Source organism: Nerophis ophidion, linkage group LG11 (genome assembly GCF_033978795.1).
Source record: "Nerophis ophidion isolate RoL-2023_Sa linkage group LG11, RoL_Noph_v1.0, whole genome shotgun sequence".
In the NCBI taxonomy this organism is placed as follows: domain Eukaryota; kingdom Metazoa; phylum Chordata; class Actinopteri; order Syngnathiformes; family Syngnathidae; genus Nerophis; species Nerophis ophidion.
The window spans coordinates 20,475,331-20,495,734 of NC_084621.1; the positions used below are offsets into that span (position 1 = coordinate 20,475,331).

Consider the following 20,404-nt stretch of genomic DNA (forward strand, 5'->3'; position numbering starts at 1 on the left):
AAAAGAAAAATCCAGAAATCACAATCTAAGATTTTTTAACAATTTATTTGTGTGATACGGCTGAAAATAAGTATTTGAACGCCTGTCTATCCGCTAGAATTCTGACCCTCAAAGACCTGTTAGTCCGCCTTTAAAAGTCCTCCTCCACTCCACTGTATTATCCTGAATCAGATGCACCTGTGTGAGGTCGTTTGCTGCATATTGACACATGTCCACCCTATACAATCAGTAAGACCCAAACATTCAACATGGCTAAGAGCTGTCCAAAGACACCAGAGACAAAATTGTACAACTCCACAAGGATGGAAAGGGCTCTGGAGAAATTGTCAAGCAACTTGGTGAAAAATGTCCACTGTTGGAGCAATCATTAGAAAATGGAAGAAGCTAAACATGAATCTCAATCGGAGTGGAGCACCATGCAAGATATCACCTCGTGGGGTCTCAATGATGCTAAGAAAGGTGAGGAATCAGCCCAGGACTACACGGCAGGACTTGGTCAATGACCTGAAAAGAGCTGGGACCACTGTGTCCATGGTCACTGTTGGTAATACACTAAGACGTCATGCTTTGAAATCATGCATGGCACGGAAGGTTCCCCTGCTTAAACCAGCACACGTTAAGGCCCGTCTTAAGTTTGCCAATGACCATTTGGATGATCCAGACGAATCATGGGAGAAAGTTTTGTGGACAGAAGAGACCAAAATTGACCTTTTTGGTCATAATTCCACTATGCATGTTTGGAGGAAGAAGAATGATGCATACCATCCCAAGAACACCATCCCTACTGTGAAGCATGGGGGTGGTAGCATCATGCTTTGGGGGTGTTTTTCTGCTCATGGGACAGGACGACTGTACTGTATTAAGGAGAGGATGACTCCAGCCATGTGTTGTGAGATTTTGGCCACAAACCTCCTTCCCTCAGTCAGATCATTGAAGATGAGTCGTGGCTGGATCTTCCAACATGACAATGACCCAAAGCACACAGCCAGGAAAACCAAGAAGTGGCTTTGTAAGAACCATATCAAGGTCCGGAGTGGCCTAGCCAGTCTCCAGACGTAATCCAATTGAAAATCTTTGAAGGGAGTTGAAAGTCTGTGTTACTCAGCGACAGCCCAGAAACCTGACTGATCTAGAGAAGATCTGTGTGGAGGAGTGGGCCAAAATCCCTCCTGCAGTCTGTGCAAACCTGGTGAAGAACTACAGGAAACGTTGACCTCTGTAATTGCAAACAAAGGCTACTCTACCAAATATTAATGTTGGTGTTCAAATACTTATTTTCAGCTTTATCACACAAATAACTTGTTAAAAAATCATAGATTGTGATTTCTGGATTTTTCTTCTAAGGTTATCTCTCATACAGTGGACATGCACCTATTGTGAAAATTTCAGACCCCTCCATGATTTCTAAGTGGGAGAACTTGCAGAATAGCAGGGTGTTCAAATACTTATTTTCTTCACTGTACATAGACATATATACATACATGTGTGTATATGTAAAATGTGCATACATATATATATAAATATTTTCAGATATATATACACATATATATATATATATACATACATAATTGCATATGTATATACACATACATATATATATATACACACACACACACATATACATATATGTATGTATAGATATACATGTATACAATTGTATATAAACATGTGTGTATATATACATATATATATATACACACAAATTTATATTCACATGTATATATACATATGTATACTTGTATATACATATAGATATATCCACGTTTATTATACATTTGTATAGAAACATGGATATATATATACACACACACACATATATGTATATATAAATATACACACATATTCACGTTTATATACATATGTATACGTGTATATACATATATATATACATATATCCACGTTTGGTATACGTATGTATATAAACATGGATATATATATATATATATACACACATATATACATTCATATACATATATGTAGAGAAATACATATATACATATGTATACAAACGTGTATATACAAATATATATATACGCATATATATACATACACATATACTTTCATATATATGTATAGAAATACACGTATAAATATGTATATAAACGTGTACATATAAATATATATATACATACACACACATGTACATATATATTCATATGTATATATACATATGTTAACATGTATATATACACACACACACACATGTATATATAAATATATACACATATGTATATGCATTTCTTCAGGCTATAAAATGACAAGTAGAAAGAGCAGCATGTCTTCTTCCTCTGGTTGACTTTGAAAGAAGCGTGGTCACACAAACGAAGGACATTGCAGCTTTTTGCAGACGTGAAATGGCGTCTGGTAGATGAAATATGACGACGACAATAGCTGGTGTGAGCATTAATAATACGGGTCAACGACAAAAAATATGGCGCAGTTCTTCATCACTGAAACAAGACAACAGAAAAGGAGGCATTAAAAATATTCCATACTTTCATCTTTTCTCACTGGAACATAAAGTGTTTTTTGTTTTTTTTTTAAATGGCATGATCACATTTGATTCTTCCTCAAAAGTAATAAATTATGTTTAAATTACGTGAAATAGTTTGACCGCCTGAAACGTCATTTTCAGTCAATGATTAAAAAAAAAAGAGAGATCTTCATGCACTCTTGTCATTTCAAGGATGGTTTTGTCTTCATTGAAGAGGAGGCGGCAAGCAGGTGTGTCCGACACCTGCCCGCCAATCATCAGGACTGAAAGATGAAGAGGAAAATAAATACATCTATATTTCCATCCCCCATTTTCAAAGTGTGGGGGATTACTGAAATGCTTCTGGACAAATACCACGTTTGAGAGCAGCGGGTGAGTGGTGACACGCCCTCAAAGGAGGAAAGGATTCGTGCTGGCCCCCGTCATTGTCCCCGCGCCCCCCACTGGTCCTTCGCCGCCGCTAGGTCCGCCCAAAATCAGCTGAGGGGCGCCCCCTGCTGGGGCCAGCATGGGAGAGAGCCCGCCGTAGCTGGCGGCCATGGGGGTGGCCTGCTGCATCATGCCCAGTCCCAGACCCGGGGCGCCCAGGCCCACGCTCAGGGGCCCCAGGCCCAAGGCAGGCGGCGCCAAGCCTAGCATGGGGTTGGGGGGCACGGGGCTGCTGCGGAGGGTGCTGAGGCCCAGCGACGAGGGCTGAGGCGAGATGGAGGCCATGGCCGGGGTGGCGCTGAAGGGGTTGGAGAAGGCCGGCGTCGGGGACACGCCGCGGCTGGAGATGGCGCTGCCGGGGGTCACGGCGGTGCCGGGGCCGGGGGAGGAGCCTGGGGCAGAGGGAGAAGATGGTCGCCTTCATTTTTCCCAAACAAATACAAAGCCAGTGCGACAAGAACTGAGGAAAGCAAACCTTTTTCAACATGGAAATTGGTAGTATGATTGTTAAAGGCCTACCGAAATGAGATCGTCTTATTTAAACAGGGATAGCAGGTCCATTCTATGTGTCATACTTGATCATTTCGCGATATTGCCATATTTTTTCTGAAAGGGTTTAGTAGAGAACATCGACGAAAAAGTTTGCAACATTTGGTCCCTAATAAAAAAGCTTTGCCTGTAGCAGACGATGTGCGCGTCACGTCACGGATTGTCGGGCTCCTCACATCCTCACATTGTTTGTAATCATAGCCACCAGCAATAAGAGCGATTCTGATCGAGAAAGCGACGATTTCCCCATTAATTTGAGCGAGGATGAAAGATTTGTGGATGAGGAAAGTTAGAGTGAAGCACTAGAAGAAAAATAGAAAAGAAAGAAAAGGCGGGTGCAGTGGGAGCGATTCAGATGTTATTAGACACATTTACTAGGATAATTCTGGAAAATCCCTTATCTGCCTGTTGTGTTAATAGTGTTTTAGTGAGATTATAAAGTCATACCTGAAAATGGAGGGCTGCGGTGACCACCATGGTCTCTGAGAGAAGCCAATGGAGGAGCCAAGAACACAGCTGCCTTTTTGACAGCTGCTGCAGGAGGACGCTAACTCCGCACAAGTCTCCGGTAAGAGCCGACTTAATATCACAATTTTCTCATCCAAAAACTTGCTGGTTGACATGTGGTAGAGAAACATGTTCGCTAAAGCTTCATAACAAACAAAGAAACACCGGCTGTGTTTCGGTTGCTAAAGGCAGCTGCAATCCACCGCTTTCCATCAACAGCATTGTTCTTTATAGTCTCCATTATTAATTGAACAAATTGCAAACGATTTCGCAACACAGATGTCCAAAATACTGTGTAATTATGCGATGAAAATAGACGACTTTTAGCCGTAAGTGGTGCTGGGCTAAAATGTCCGCTACAACCCGCGACGTTTTCAACAAGAAACTCCGCGGGAAATTTAAAATTGCAATTTAGTAAACTAAACCGGCCGTATTGGCATGTGTTTCAATGTTAATATTTCATCATTGATATATAAACTATCAGACTGCGTGGTCGGTAGTAGTGGGTTTCAGTAGGCCTTTAAAGTACACACAGACACAGACACACACACACACACACACACACACACACACACACACACACACACACACACACACACACACACCCACACACCCACACACCCACACACCCACACACACACACACATTGCATTTGACAAATCACCCTCGTTCACCCCCTGGGAGGTGAGGGGAGCGGTGAGCAGCTGCGGTTGCCGCGCCCAGGAATCATTTTTGGTGATTTAACACCCAATTCCAACCCTTGATGCCGAGTCCCAAGCAGGGAGGTAATGGCTCCAATTTTTATAGTCCTTGGCATGACTCGTTTGGGGTTTGAACTGAGTGGAGCGGATCACCACTCCAAGATGGCGGCCCCGCGTCTCGTCAGCGCCAGTAGGCAGTAGCACTCCATGCTGCGTACCCTTAGAAGATGTCTATGTTGTTGCCTATTGGTTGTCAATAGGAATTCTGGGAATTCAGGAAAATGGAAAAACATATTCTGCCTTCGAGATCTCGGGTGAGTAGTGTGGATGGTTGAAAGGTCCGAATCGGGTACAAAAAAAAAAGGTGCAACATTTTGGGCATTGTAGAACTTTGAATACATTTGAATGGGAATTTCCTGGAAATTTTGGGAAAACCGGGAACTTTGAAAAATATCGATACTAGCACAATTGTCCTAGGTCAGGGGTCGGCAACCCAAAATGTTGAAAGAGCCATATTGGACCAAAAATACCAAAACAAATCTTGTCTGGAGCCGCAAAACAAATTTAAAAGCCATATTACATACAGATAGTGTGTCATGAGATATAAATTGAATTAAGAGGACTTAAAGGAAACTAAATGAGCTCAAATATAGCTACAAATGAGGCATAATGATGCAATATGTACATATAGCCAGCCTAAATAGCATGTTAGCATCGCTTAGCTTGCAGTCATGCAGGGACCAAATATACCCGATTAGCATTCCACACAAGTCAATAACAACAAAACTCACCTTTGTGCATTCACGCACAATATTAAAAGTTTGGTGGACAAAATGAGACGGAAAAAGAAGTGGCATAAAACACGTCCTAGGAAGTCGGAGAAAGTTGTACATGTAAACAAACCACGGTGAGTTCACAGACCGCCAAAATTAGTAGGACAAAACGGCGCTCGACAAATACTTTCATATACTGAAACATGTTTAATACAAACAGTGTGCTTTATAATAATCAGCGAGGTTTGTGTCATGTTTGTCCTTCTACAGAAACCATACTAAATCAAAAAATAATTTTTTTCCCTTCATATTTTTCCATTTTTCATACATTTTTGAAAAAGCTCCAGAGAGCCACTAGGGCAGCACTAAAGAACCGCATGCGGCTCTAGAGCCGTGGGTTACCGACCCCTGTCCTAGGTGGTATGAATGGGTGGGTGTTGGGACTCTTTGAATCGGTTGAAAAATGTTGACGTGTTAACAGTTTGAATTGAGAATGAAATTACGGAATCCCTGGAATTTCATGAAAACCAGGAATTTGTACGGAAAAACAACCCTGATAACTTTTCTTGTCCCAATGTTTTGTTGGAAGAATGGTCAGAATTTGTTGAAAAATGTGGACTGTGAAAACTTTACAGGAAGAGGTGAAAATAGGGCTTTGGAAAACCATTAATTCCTGGAATTTTAAAAAATGTGATTGTCCGAGGTGAGTGGAATGTGTGGATGACAAACGGCTCGAATCGGTTGAGAAATGTGGGCGTTGTGCAAGTACAAAAATGGCACATTCGTTTAGGGCATTTTAGAACTTTGAATTCCTTTGAATGGGAATTTTTTGGGGAAAACCGGGAACTTTTAAAAATATTGATACTAGCACAATTGTCCTAGGTGGTATGAATGGGTGGTTGCTGGAACTTTTTGAATCGGTTGAAAAATGATGACGTGTTAACAGTTTGAATAGAGAATGGAATTTCGGAATTCCTGAAATTTCATGAAAACCTGGAATTTGTACGGAAAAAAAGCCCTGATAACTTTTCTTGTCCCAGTGTTTTGATGGAGGAATGGTCGGAATTGGTTGAAAAATGTGGACTGTGAAAACTTTACAGGAAGAGGTGAAAATAGGGCTTTGGAAAACCAGGAATTCTGGGAATTGCTGGAATTTTTAAAAATGTGATTGTCCGAGGTGAGTGGAGTGTTCGGCTGGGAAACGGCTTGAATCCGTTTAGAAATGTGGGTGTTGTGCAAGTCCAAAAATGGCCCTTTTATTTTCAATTTCATTTTCAATGAGGGAAAAATTGCCCCGAAAAACCGGGAATTGACGGGTAATCTGGCATATTTTTTTGACATGTATGTTATGCTTGGGAATTAACACAATAGTAATAATAATAATAATAATAATAACAGTAATAATAGTTGTTTACAAGATATTTTCAAATGGGAAGTACCCCATGAAATTAAGACTCTGTTTTTCGTACATGTACGGTATTTTCTGGACCATAGGGCGCACCGGATTATGAGATTCATTGCTGATGAATGCTTTATTTTCTTTTTTTATATAAAAGGCGCACCGGACCAGTTTGGGTTTGGAGCTTGCCAGGAGAACGCTACATTTCGGACTGCATTGTGCAGTGTGAGAAATTTGGTGGGGGAGGAATTATGGTGTGGGGTTGTTTTTCAGGAGTCATGTATAGATGTATATCATTCTGGAATATATTGCCATCACACATTAATCTCTCACAAAGTAAATTGTCATTTAAGACAGCTTTGAAGATACACCAATTGCAGCTGCCCACATGAAGTGAATTTTTAATGCTGGTTTTAACTAGCTTTTTTATCTTATGTTGTATTTTTCCATTGTATAAAGTTTGGTAATGCATGTATTATTTGTATTTTAATTTTGTACGCTCCTATATGGACCCCAGGAAGACTAGCAGTCTTGGCGTCAGCTAATGGGGATCCATTCAATAAACAAACATTTTGGACTGCATTGTGACAAGTGTGTAATTTGGTGGGGGAGGAATTATGGTGTGGGGTTGTTTTTCAGGAGTCATATATAGATGTATATCATTCTGGAATATATTGCCATCACACATTAATCTCTCACAAAGTAAATTGTCATTTAAAACAGCTTTGAAGATACAACAGTTGCAGCTGCCCACATGACGTGAATTTTTAATACTGGTTTTAACTAGCTTTTTTATCTTATGTTGTATTTTTCCATTGTATAAAGTTTGGTAATGCATGTATTCTTTGTATTTTAATTGTGTATGCTCCTATATGGACCCCAGGAAGACTAGCAATCGCCTTGGCGTCAGCTAATGGGGATCCATTCAATAAACATTTCGGCCTGCATTGTGCAGAGTGTGTAATTTTGGTGGGGGAGGAATTATGGTGTGGGTTTGTTTTTCAGGAGTTGGGCGTGGCCGCTTTGTTAAAGTGAAAGGAACTTTGAATGCTCCAGGATACCAAAACATTTTGGAGAATTCCATGGGATGGCACTTCGAGTTCATATGTGAGTAAAGGCAGGTGGCCAAATACTTTTGGCAATATAGTGTATGTTCCAATCCCTCATGTGAAATTTAAGAAGAGCAGCATTTTCCAGACTTGCTGCCATCTTACTCTACAGGAGACTGAGGGCAGCAGGGGAGGAAACTGACCTGTGTTCTGGAGGAAGGGGTTGTGGGCCGACTGCGACGAGATGGAAGGAGGCGGCGGCTGCTTGGGCTTGGGCTTGGACGACACCAGCGAGTCCAGGTCCACCAGGGACGCGTTGGGTCCCAGGAAGGACTCGGGCGTCTTGCGGACCGGCAGTGAGGAGCCCAGGGAGGACAGGTCAAAGGGCACGGGCGAGGCGGTGCTGTTGCAGCCCGTCGCTGATGACTCCCGTCTCTCTGGGTCTGCTACCAAATGAAGGCCGCGTCAGTCCAGAAACAAGACAATTCATGTGACTAAAGAGATCACGCGGCTATGCTTGTGTTGCTAACTCAACATGTAAAAAATAATGTTAGCATGCAGAGGGCTAACTTAGCATTATGTTATAATGTAATGTTTGCATGCAGCGGACCAAGCTACGCTAATTCTGCTTGCCAGAAATGATGGCATAGTGTAATGTTAGCATGTAGCTGACATACTAATGTTGCTAACCTAACATGTTAGATATAATGTTAAAACGTAGCTTGTGTTGCTAACCAAAGCCGATGTTCAAATGTAATGTTTGCATGCAGCTCGATTTGCTATGCTAGTGTTGCTAACCTACCATTATGTGAAAATGTAATGTTAGTGTGTAGCTGACAAAGCTATGCTAATGGTGCTAACCAAGAATTATGGTGAAGTGCAATGTTTGCAGGTAGCTCAAATATAATGTTAGCATGTAGATCACACGGAAATGCTTGTGTTGCTAACCAAACATGTTGAAATGTAATGTTAACATGCAGCTTTCGTCACTATGCTAGTGTGGCTAACTAAACATGCAAAATGTAATGTTAGGATGCAGCTTTCATCACTATGCTAGTGTTGCTAACCAAACATGTTAAAATGTAATTTAGGATGCAACTTGGGCTTCACGGTGGCAGAGGGGTTAGTGCGTCTGCCTCACAATACGAAGTTCCTGCAGTCCTGGGTTCAAATCCAGGCTCGGGATCTTTCTGTGTGGAGTTTGCATGTTCTCCCCGTGAATGCGTGGGTTCCCTCCGGGTACTCCGGCTTCCTCCCACTTCCAAAGACATGCACCTGGGGATAGGTTGATTGGCAACACTAAATTGGCCCTAGTGTGTGAATGTGAGCGTAAATGTTGTCTGTCTATCTGTGTTGGCCCTGCGATGAGGTGGCGACTTGTCCAGGGTGTACCCTGCCTTCCGCCCGATTGTAGCTGAGATAGGCGCCAGCGCCCCCCGCGACCCCAAAAGGGAATAAGCGGTAGAAAATGGATGGATGGAGGATGCAACTTTCCACACTATGCTAGTGTTGCTAACCAACCATGTTCAAATGTACTGTTAGGATGCAGCTTTCCTCATTATGCTTGTGTTGCTAACCAAACATGTTAAAATGTAATTTAGCATGCCGCTTTCGTCACTATGCTAGTGTTGCTAACCAAACATGTTAAAATGTAATTTAGCATGCCGCTTTCGTCACTATGCTAGTGTTGCTAACCAAACATGTTAAAATGTAATTTAGCACGCAACTTTCCTCACAATGCTAGTGTTGCAAACCAAACAATTTAAAATTTAATGTTAGCACTCCACTTTCATCACTATGCTACTGTTGCTAACCAAACATGATAAAATGTAATGTTAGCATTTGCAGCTTTTGTCACTATGCAAGTGTTGCTAAACAGACATGTTAAAATGTAATGTTAGCATTTGCAGCTTTCGTCACTATGCTAGTGTTGCTAACTGAACATGTTAAAATGCAATGTTAGCATGCAGCTTTCCTCACTATGCTAGTGTTGCTTATCAAACATCACAAAACGTAATGTTAGCATTTGCAGCTTTTGTCACTATGCTAGTGTTGCTAAACAAACATGTTACAATGTAATGTTTGCATTTGCAGCTTTTGTCACTATGCTAGTGTTGCTAACCAAACGTGTTAAAATGTAATGTTAGCATGCAGCTTTCCTCATTATGCTAGTGTTGCTAATCAAACATGATCAAATGTAATGTTAGCATGCCGCTTTCATCACTATGCTCGTGTTGCTAACAAAACATGTTAAAATGTAATGTTAGCATGCCGCTTTCATCACTATGCTCGTGTTGCTAACCAAACATGTTAAAATGTAAAGTTAGCATTTGCAGCTTTTGTCACTATGCTAGTGTTGCTAACCAAACAAGTTAAAATGTAATGTTAGACCACATCTTTCGTCATTATGCTAGTGTTGCTAACCAAACATGTTAAAATGTAATGTTAGCATGCAGCTTTCGTCACTATGCTAGTGTTGCTAACCAAACATGTTATAATGTAATTTAACATGCAACTTCGTCACTATGCTAGTATTGCTAAGCAAGCATTTTGTAAAATATGTTAACACATAGCTGACAAAACTATACTAAACAATAGTTCTGGAAGTTGCCGTAAGGAGACATGAGTGAGGGGGGGGGGGGGGGGGGTTGAAATGCGGGACAAAGACCACTCAGTGTACCTGTGCCGTTTGTGTGCTTGCCGGGGCCACTCCACAGGTCACAGGTGATTGGGTCAGAGGCAGGGATGGCCCCATCCTTTGCCCAGGGGTCTACGGGCCCCCCCGAGGAGGAAGTGCTGGGTGGCACTGAGGGGCCCCAAGGGTCGACACTGGGGGGTGTGACAGCTACAGGTGGGGGAAGGGGTAACAAAACACCTTTCAGGTACAAATCCACAGTAAGGAGGGAGCAGGGAGCTGGGCCGCTTTCCTAAACAGAGGTTTGTATTTTCACCCTGACTGTTTAACAACGTGATTCATGCTGACATCATTGCAAATATAAAACTCTGCTTGGGAAAGCGCCGCCAGTGCCCGGCAGAAACAGAAGGATTTGCATCCTTTGACACAGAAGGAGAATGAGTTTAGCACGCGCTCAGTGACAACATCAACAGGTGGACGTCCCTGTCGGCTACCTGAGCTTCCCCAGGGGTCCACGTGGTTCACCCTGTTGGACGTCTCGCCCCAGGGGCCGGAGGGAGGGGCTATGGCGGGTAGCGGCCCCCCGCCCCAGGGGTCGACGCTGGTAGGAGAAGCGGGCGAAGCCACACCCCACGAGTCGGCGGAGGTGGTGCCCCACGGGCCGGACGCAGCGATGGGAAGGGTTGGCGGTGGAGAGGGGCCGGCGGGGATGGCGGCGACGATGGGGGGCCCCCAGGGGTCCACGGCACTCAGCTCCATGAGAGCAGTCTGTACAGGACAGATTGTACACTCGTGTTAGATTTAAAAGGCCTACTGAAATGAGATTTTCTTATTTAAACGGGCATAGCAGGTATGGGTCTTAGTCATTAACTCAGGGGCCGGGAACCTTTTTGGCTGAGAGAGCCATGAAAGCCAAATATTTTAAATTGTATCTCCGTGAGAGCCATTTAATATTTTTAACACAAAATACAACTGTCAGATTCAAACACTGATGACATCTATTAAACAGACAAGAAGCAAGGAATTAAACAGAAACAGGATTCAATTTAGCTCAATGCGGAGAAACCCGCAGACCTGTACCCCTGTACAGTATCGGCCCACGCTCTGACAAGAGAATTCTATGCCTCCTCTTTTATTTGGACTTTCACTGATTACAACAACTAAATGCATGCATTTTTAAGTAAGAACAACATTTTTAGATTATAATAAGTCTCTTATTCTTTTTAATAACTTTTTTATTCTGAGGCTAACCAATAATAAATAAAATACTTTTGACCATTAATGCGACTCTTTGAACAGGTGCGATAGTAACGGATGGATGGATTCATATGCATGGAAGTGTTTTATATTTTGAACGTTATTTTTAACACTGTGATTACCAGCGGAATTATTCATTACTTATCGCGTCAAGCAACGTCAGCTAAGATTTATCTGAGAGCCAGATGCAGTCATCAAAAGAGCCACATCTGGCTCGAGAGACATGGGTTACCTACCCCTGCTCCAAAGTGTTAAAAATAAGTCATATACCGTATTTTCCGGGCCATAGGGCACACCAGCTCATAAGGCGCACTGTTGATGAATGGTCTATTTTTGATCTTTTTTCATATAAAAGGGGTCATATTCTGATTTTTCTAAATGTAAAACCTTGTGGTTTACATAACGTGTAATGGTGGTTCTTTGCTCAAAATGTTGCATAGATGATGTCAAGTCGCTTCAGGATGGGCCGTTTTGTGGGCGCTCATGTTTACCTGACCTCACTGTAGGCTTTCTAAGGTCATGTTAACTCGAAACTTTGATCTTATCAAACAAAAGGCCTACCGCTTGTAAACCTCCACTGTGTGCGATGGGATGGGACACGATGGTGTTGATTTCTTTGATCTATTGGACAGCCACAGGAAGACCTTATCATGACCCGATATCTACAAAGCAGAGAGGGGGCATACTTGACACCGCTCCAAACACCTTTATTTTGAACTGTTTATGACAGAGTGCAGCAGCTGTTTATGGCCCTTCCCCTTAGTAGCAGCTGCAGCTATGTAATCAGAAAATGCCCAAATAAATGAAGAGGCGTGTGGAACCCTTTCCTCAAAGCGTGGGGCGACTTTATACGAGAGTACAAGTGCACGTGCTCTCCTCATGAGCTAAATTGAATCCTGTCTTTGTCTGATTCCTTGTTTCTTGTCTTGCTTAATAGATAGTTCGGTGTTTGAACCTGACACTAACCACCTCATCATGGTACCAACAAATGAACATATGTTCTTAGTTGTCTAACCCTGGATAAGGCCATAAATGTTTACATACGACATTACCCAGACATCTTAGCGTGGTAGCGAGGAATTGGAAGCAGGTCTGAACTACCGCGGGAGGATAACGAGGAGCGGATGATGTTGTGGAAGAGCGAGAGAGACACACCTCCTCTGGCTTGGGCTTCTTCTCCCGCCTGCTCTCTTCGATGGCCATCTGCAACCGCAGGTCGTCGCCTCTGCGGAGCCGCTCCTCCTGTCAATCACACGTGCACATACAAACAGTGGCGTGAGCGCGCTCAGGCACACGGCTCCCAGCCGGCGCCGTTTGCAATGGGTCACTTTGTAACACGGGTGTTGGGACACAACTGGAACATGAGAGAATCGCGGGGTTAGTCTTATCCTTACAGGAGCACCAAGAGGGCCTTCCATGTTGTTAGTGGTGTCAAGTTTCTCGGCACCTCACCGTGTGGCTGTAGAAGTTCCTACAGGATCGACTCTCGATCGAGCCAAACAAAACAATGCTATTCAAATACAGTGGAACATCGATTTACGAACCCCTCTACTTGCCAACTTTTTGATTAGATTGCGCCAAATATCCCTTTTCTGTGCGAACCACACCTCTTTGTACGGACACTTACGCTATTTTGTGTCCCGCCGGCAGGTATTTTGTGCCTGCTTGTATCAAAGGGAGTGAGGAAGTGGGCTTTGTACCATGACAGGTTTTTAATTGTGATGAGAACAGAATTTTGTCCGCCTGCTCTGGAGGTGTGAATCTCTGGACACAAGGGGTGTAATGGTACGTGTATTTGTATTGAACCGTTTTGGTACGGGGGTTTACCGAACGAGTTTGTAAGCTAAAGTCTTAACAAGCTGCTTTGCTTCTTCTGCCTCTATCTGAGCTCCCAGCATTGTCCCACCCACACAACCCTCTGATTGGTTACATACAAAGCCAATCAGCAGTGCGTATTCAGAGCGCATGTAGTCAATGCTTCAGCGTCGAGCAGATAGGTCTTTAGCAGGTGAGCATAACACAGCGTATTCTCCACAAACCATAAAAAACACCTCCCAGTCACAACTACTACTAACATCACCATGAGCCCGTTGTCTTTCTAGAAACTTAAACTTCTCGCTCGCAGTTCTGGCTTGAGGTGAAGGCCAATTAGCTTTTAGCGTAACGTTAGCTCATTTTGCTGTGTGTGTGCATACGTGCGTGTGTGTGTTAAGGTCAGCAAATAACAGACAGACAGGGGTCTGTCTGTTATTTCACATGAACTCCATGGTGTTCAGGGATGATTAGTCTCTCCTATTGCTATTGTACTATTTTTTTCAGCTATAATTACATTAATAATTAGTAATGTCGCAGCCTGGTTTTGAATGGCAGGGTCCCTGCTATCACAAGTCGACAAAAATATAACATTTACATAATAAAAATCAACTACAGGCTTCCCAAATGCTGTAATAAAATAAGCATGATGAGTTCACTTGAAACTGTTTAATGTTGCACTTTTTATATGCAGAAGAAAAGTTTGGTCATTTTATTTAATCTAAGCAACAAGTTGAGGCAGTTTCATGTGGATTAGCGTGGGCAGAATTATTATAGTGTTCCCAATGTTGAAAGGATCAAGTCTTTGTTCACAAATTTGGTAAATAAATAACCCAAAAATGTATGTTTTGTTGTTTTCTTACTGTACCGAAAATGAACCGAACCGTGACCTCTAAACCGAGGTACGTACCGAACCGAAATGTTTGTGTACCGTTTCACCCATACTGGACACCTAACGATAAAAGCTACCATTCGATTAAAAATCGGTTATGGATGTACCTTTAATTTATGTAGTTTTGCATTTCTTTTCGTTTCACAAAATAAGCGTTTATTCCTTGCAACTTTTCAAAAGAGGCCTGGGTAAATAGCCCTCTGATTAGTGCCCGGGCAACAGGTGCGCGTCCCGAACACTAACCAGAGGCAGGTGATTGTAATCTACTGAGACACGCAAACTAGAAAGGTCCTGAGAACACAGTGAACCGAAGACGTAAATAGACTATGATCTGGGCAGCGGATCGTAACAGTTTATGGCCGAGTGCAGCAGCAGTTTATGACCCCTCCTCCCCTTACAAACAGCTACGGCTATGTAATCAGGGAATGTCCAAATAAATGCGGAGGCTTGGAACTCCCTCTTCAGAGCGTGGGACGACGCTGCATGAGGGTGCAGGTCGACGCGCTCCCCTCATCAGCTAAATTGAATCCTGTCTGTTTGATTCCTTGCTTCTTGTCTGTTTGATAGTTTGGTGTTCGAACCTGACACCTTCACTAAAATATGGACTTTTGTCGAGGCTGGAACCCATTCACATTCATAGTTTCTTACGGAGAAATCTGCTTCACTATACGACATTTTCGATTTCCGAACCCTGTTCAAGAACCAATAAGTTCATAAATTGAGCTTCCACTGTATGGCATAGAAGGACTGATGGACAAATGTTAGTGTAACATGATAGAAGGAAGAAACACAGGAGAATAAAAGAAGTGAAGAACTGGGAGGAGTTCTGTTGGATAATCATGGTGTGTACCTAAACCCGCTCAGCGTTAAATGTAGGAGTAGAAGAGATATTAGGCATGCAAAGTCAATAGAGGGTTAATTTGATTCAAATACCGAAAAACAAGGAGGAGGAACTGGAGGTTGCACATTTCTTGTAGATGTGAAAGAAACAAAGTGCTTTCAGTCCCGACCCCTTTGGACTTCTCAGCCGCTGGCTCCTCCCCTGCTTTGGTTTGTGGTTCAGGTGTGAACGCCGGACAACACTTAGGAGTCCAAGCAACGCAAACATTTAGCCTCAGCATGTCGAACGGTGACGCCACAATAGGGGTTGGACAGCTTATTCTTTGGATCATAAACCAACCAGAGTACAAACTGCAATAGTGCAAGCGAGTGTTTATGACTACAAAAAACTGGAAAGACTATTTTCTTTTTACTAAAATGAGAAAACGCAGCATGTCGTCCTTCCTTTTGATTACTCTCACACAACATGTTAGGACAGAAATGTGCAATACGCTCTCTTTTTATGTAATTGTCTTACGTAAGGAGCAACAATGACAACAGTTTACAGCAAAACCATACGCGGCCAGAGGTACGGATTAGGCGTGTCACTTCTGATACGACAGGGATATTGGAGCCCTGAGCAATGGCTGATATTGATCCATTCCGTAAAGGAATGAATCATGCATACTTGTATTATTCTGTATTGTGTAATGTTGCAAAGAATTTTTGCTCATGTGAAATGAGTACAACAGAGAACAATTGCAGGTATGACAAAAAAAAATGTCTCAATTATTAGCCGCTACTTTTTCCCTGCGCTTGGTACTCTGCGGCTATTAACACAGGGTGGCTAATTTATGTATTTTTCTTGCAAACAGTTGTTATAGAACACACGCACTAAAAAGGTGTGATACTGACTGTTGCATGGTGCCATCTTTTGGGCGAGTTTGCTCGCTGCAGGCGTTGCTGGGTTGAATGTCTAGACAGTGGTTCCTGCTGTTTAAAGCTTTGAACCGGACTTATAAGTGCCATTCCGTCTTCTGGTCGTCCATAGCCTTTCTACTCGTATGGATTCTTTATTCATTACTCCAAGCAGCATTTGAAAGTTTTACACTATAACTAAAACAATTAGTGAATTGTGAATTATATTTATATAGCGCTTTTCTCTAGTGACTCAAAGCGCTTTACATAGTGCAACCCAATATCTAAGTTTCATTTTTAAAGCAGTGTGGGTGGCACTGGGAGCAGGTGGGTAAAGTGTCTTGCCCAAGGACACAACAGCAGTAACTAGGATAGCAGAAGCGGGGATCGAACCTGGAACCCTCAATTTGCTGGCACGGCCACTCTACAACCGAGCTATACCGCCATATACATACTAACCACTCCTCGTGACTCCGAAAGGGAAAAGTGGTAGAAATGGATGGATGGATTGATAAACCATCCCATGTGTGATGTCTGTGGGAGTTTTTTCATGCATATTTGTACGGGTCATCGTGATTTAATCAAGCTAGCATTGTTAGCATTAGCTAATATGCTAACATGTTGACAAGTGTCTGTATTAGTATTATTAACTTACAATAGCATTCTTTTCGTATTGTTTCAGTTTCAGAAATTCCTCGGGAAATTCACCAAAACGTCTAATGTGCAGACAGTGGGTCCATGACGATGACTTCTGTTTTGTTTGATCAGCCATTTTACTGCCGTGTTACAGACACTGTTTTGAAACTTTTAAGGTAAGTAAATAAACATTTCTGCTTAAATAACTTATTTCATCTGCAGATTATAGTCCGGTGCGGCTAATATGGAAAGATATGTTTTCCTTCCAAAATGTAGTGGGTGTGGCTTATATGCCAGTGCGCTCTGTAGTCCGGAAAATACAAAATGTATCATTTATCTATCTGGAATGAACTTATGTTGTCTTTAAGTTGAAGTGGAGTGGAATTGTTTAAATGGTGACAACTTGTAGTTTTAATAATTAAGTTTAGATCGTGACGTGGACACGTTTGTTACTGGATACTTTCTAATACACTTCTGCCTTGGAGACTTTGTATGTATAAGTAATATACAACTATAAATATTTGATACTTATTGATATTGACAAACGTTCTGTTTTACACTGCACTATTGTTCAATCATTATTACCTATGTCGACCTTGTGTGCTACAGTGTGCTTAGCTTTTGCGTACCCGCTAGCTCCTAGTAGCCTACAGCTTAGCGTGTCTACCTTTTGTAAAATAGAAGAAATTGTGTGCTTATTGGGGGACCTTTAGATGTTAGCTTTGCACAAGGAAACACCCTACAGGACTGCTTGTGTCGCACATGATATCACACAAGTAAACAAGCTGCAGGATCGCTTGTATTGCACATATCACACACAAGTAAACACGCTGCAAGGCTGCTTGTATGGCACATGATATCACGCACAAGTAAACACGTTGAAAGGTTGCTTGTATGGCACATGATATCACCCACAAGTAAACACGCTGCAAGGCTGCTTGTATCGCACGATATCACACAAGCAAACACGCTACAAGGCTGCTTGTATCGCACATGATATCACGCACACAACATGCTGCAGGACTGCTTGTACGCACATGATATCACGCATAAGTAATCACGCTGCAAGGCTGCTTGTATTGCATATATCACACACAAGTACACACGCCGCAGGACTGCGTGTATCGCATATGATATCACACACACACAAGTAAACACGCTGCAGGACTGCTTGTATCGCACATATCACACACACACACAAGTAAACACGTCGCAAGACTGCTTGTATCGCACATATCACGCACAAGTAAACACGCTGCAAGGCTGCTTGTATCGCACACGATATCATACATTTTATATGCAGAACCGTATAGCGTGAAATAGACTGACGTACACATTGGATCAGGGTACCCCTCGTAATGATTGGCCATATTGATATAGCCTTACAGTCCTAGTACAGTATGTATGATACAGTATGTCTAACTTTACAGTCATAGTACAGTATGTTTGATACATTATGTATAGCTTTACAGTCCTAGTACAGTATGTATAGCTTTACAGTCCTAGTACAGTATGTAAATATTTATAGTCATAGTACAGTATGTAAAGCAGGGGTGTCAAACGTACGGCCTGGGGGCCGGATCAGGCCCGCAAACAGGTTTTATCCGCTAAATATAAAAATGAGCCAACATTTTTGAATGAAACAAACTGCTGTTCTAAATGTGTCCACTAGATGTCGCAATAGCAATTATTTGTATCTTTGTAAATGATGCTACATATGGAAAAAACAAAACAAAAACTACATGTTAGTGCACTACTCGAGGAAACTGAGAAAACTACATAAATAACATCCTGTAATTTGATTTTGATATTTATCTTGATTGAAAATTGATTGAACGTTATCACATAATTTATTCAGAAAGTATAAATAACGACAAATAAAGATAGAATACTATTAACCGCAACATGTAAGTGTAAATAAAAACACAACAACGTCATGATTTGTACATTTTCAGAATGTGCTTGTTCTATATTTAAACAAAGAAAACACTCTTAGATTAGATAGTACTTTATTTATTCCTTCAGGAAAATTAAAATTTTCAGCACATCTGAAGTTGTCTTTATTTTTAAGTTATTGTGCCGTGATTTTACCAGTTCGGCCCACTTGGGATTTTTCTCCATGTGGCCCCCCATCTAAAATGAGTTTGACACCCCTGATGTAAAGCTTTACAGTCCTAGTACAGTATGTATGATGCAGTATGTATAACTTTACAGTCCCAGTACAGTATGTATGATGCAGTATGTATAGCTTTACAGTCCTAGTATAGTATGTATGATACAGTATGTATAGCTTTACAGTCCTAGTCCAGTATGTATGATGCAGTATGTATAACTTTACAGTCCTAGTACAGTTTGTATGATGCAGTATGTATAGCTTTACAGTCCTAGTCCAGTATGTATGATGCAGTATGTATAACTTTACAGTCCTAGTACAGTTTGTATGATGCAGTATGTATAACTTTACAGTCCTAGTACAGTATGTATGATGCAGTATGTATAGCTTTACAGTCCTAGTATAGTATGTATGATACAGTATGTATAGCTTTACAGTCCTAGTACAGTATGTATGATGCAGTATGTATAACTTTACAGTCCTAGTATAGTATGTGTGATACAGTATGTATAGCATTACAGTCCTAGTACAGTATGTATGATGCAGTATGTATAACTTTACAGTCCTAGTATAGTATGTGTGATACAGTATGTATAGCTTTACAGTCCTAGTACAGTCTATGATTAGCGCCTCATCTTCATTCCCCCACTAGAAAGGGGGATCATGTGCTTGACATTTCCTTTTAGGAAGACCGTTATTTCCTGGCATTTTCTATCCTGCTACTGTGTCCATGTACTGATGACAGTTAGTATTTTTCTCTCTTGGGGTGCTGCCAATGGCACAGGGTTGGCACCACACAAGCATGCCACCAGTAGAGGGGTGCTTGTTAATGGTAAGAGGGTTGGCACCAGACAAGCATGCCACCAGTAGAGGGGTGCTTGTTAATGGCACAGGGTTGGCACCAGACAAGCATGCCACCAGTAGAAGGGTGCTTGTTAATGGCACAGGGTTGGCACCAGACAAGCATGCCACCAGTAGAGGGGTGCTTGTTAATGGCACAGGGCTGGCACCAGACAAGCATGCCACCAGTAGAGGGGTGCTTGTTAATGGCACAGGGCTGGCACCAGACAAGCATGCCACCAGTAGAGGGGTGCTTGTTAATGGCACAGGGTTGGCACCAGACAAGCATGCCACCAGTAGAGGGGTGCTTGTTAATGGCACAGGGTTGGCACCAGACAAGCATGCCACCAGTAGAGGGGTGCTTGATAATGGCACAGGGTTGGCACCAGACAAGCATGCCATCAGTAGAGGGGTGCTGCTAATGGCACAGGGTTGGCACCAGACAAGCGCGCCACCAGTAGGAGAGAGTCATTTTGCATAGTGTTTTTGTGATATTTTTTGTTTCGGACTGCGTCACAACAAACCAAACCGGGGGAGCAAACCAAAGCGTACGAACCCAAAGACTGTCAATTGATGCAAAG

The 20,404-nt window shown here is 42.2% G+C and overlaps 1 protein-coding gene across 7 annotated transcripts in view; it reads right to left on the reverse strand.

Moving 5' to 3' along the window:
- Positions 1-2,061: 2,061 nt before the first annotated feature.
- epn1a (epsin 1a) overlaps positions 2,062-20,404 on the reverse strand; it is a 40,669-nt gene continuing 22,326 nt past the window's right edge. For 3 of the 7 annotated variants that reach the window (XM_061915326.1, XM_061915330.1, XM_061915325.1), the window contains 5 exons: positions 12,949-13,035; positions 11,031-11,304; positions 10,582-10,746; positions 8,105-8,347; positions 2,068-3,315 (listed from right to left, as the gene is read on the reverse strand). In XM_061915326.1, the coding sequence (XP_061771310.1) occupies positions 2,885-3,315; positions 8,105-8,347; positions 10,582-10,746; positions 11,031-11,304; positions 12,949-13,035 (1,200 nt within the window). In that variant the 3' untranslated portion in view covers positions 2,068-2,884. Of the gene's footprint in view, positions 3,316-8,104; positions 8,348-10,581; positions 10,747-11,030; positions 11,305-12,948; positions 13,036-20,404 lie in introns of all 7 variants that reach the window. The other 4 variants (XM_061915327.1, XM_061915328.1, XM_061915329.1 and 1 more) reach the window with 4 other exon arrangements.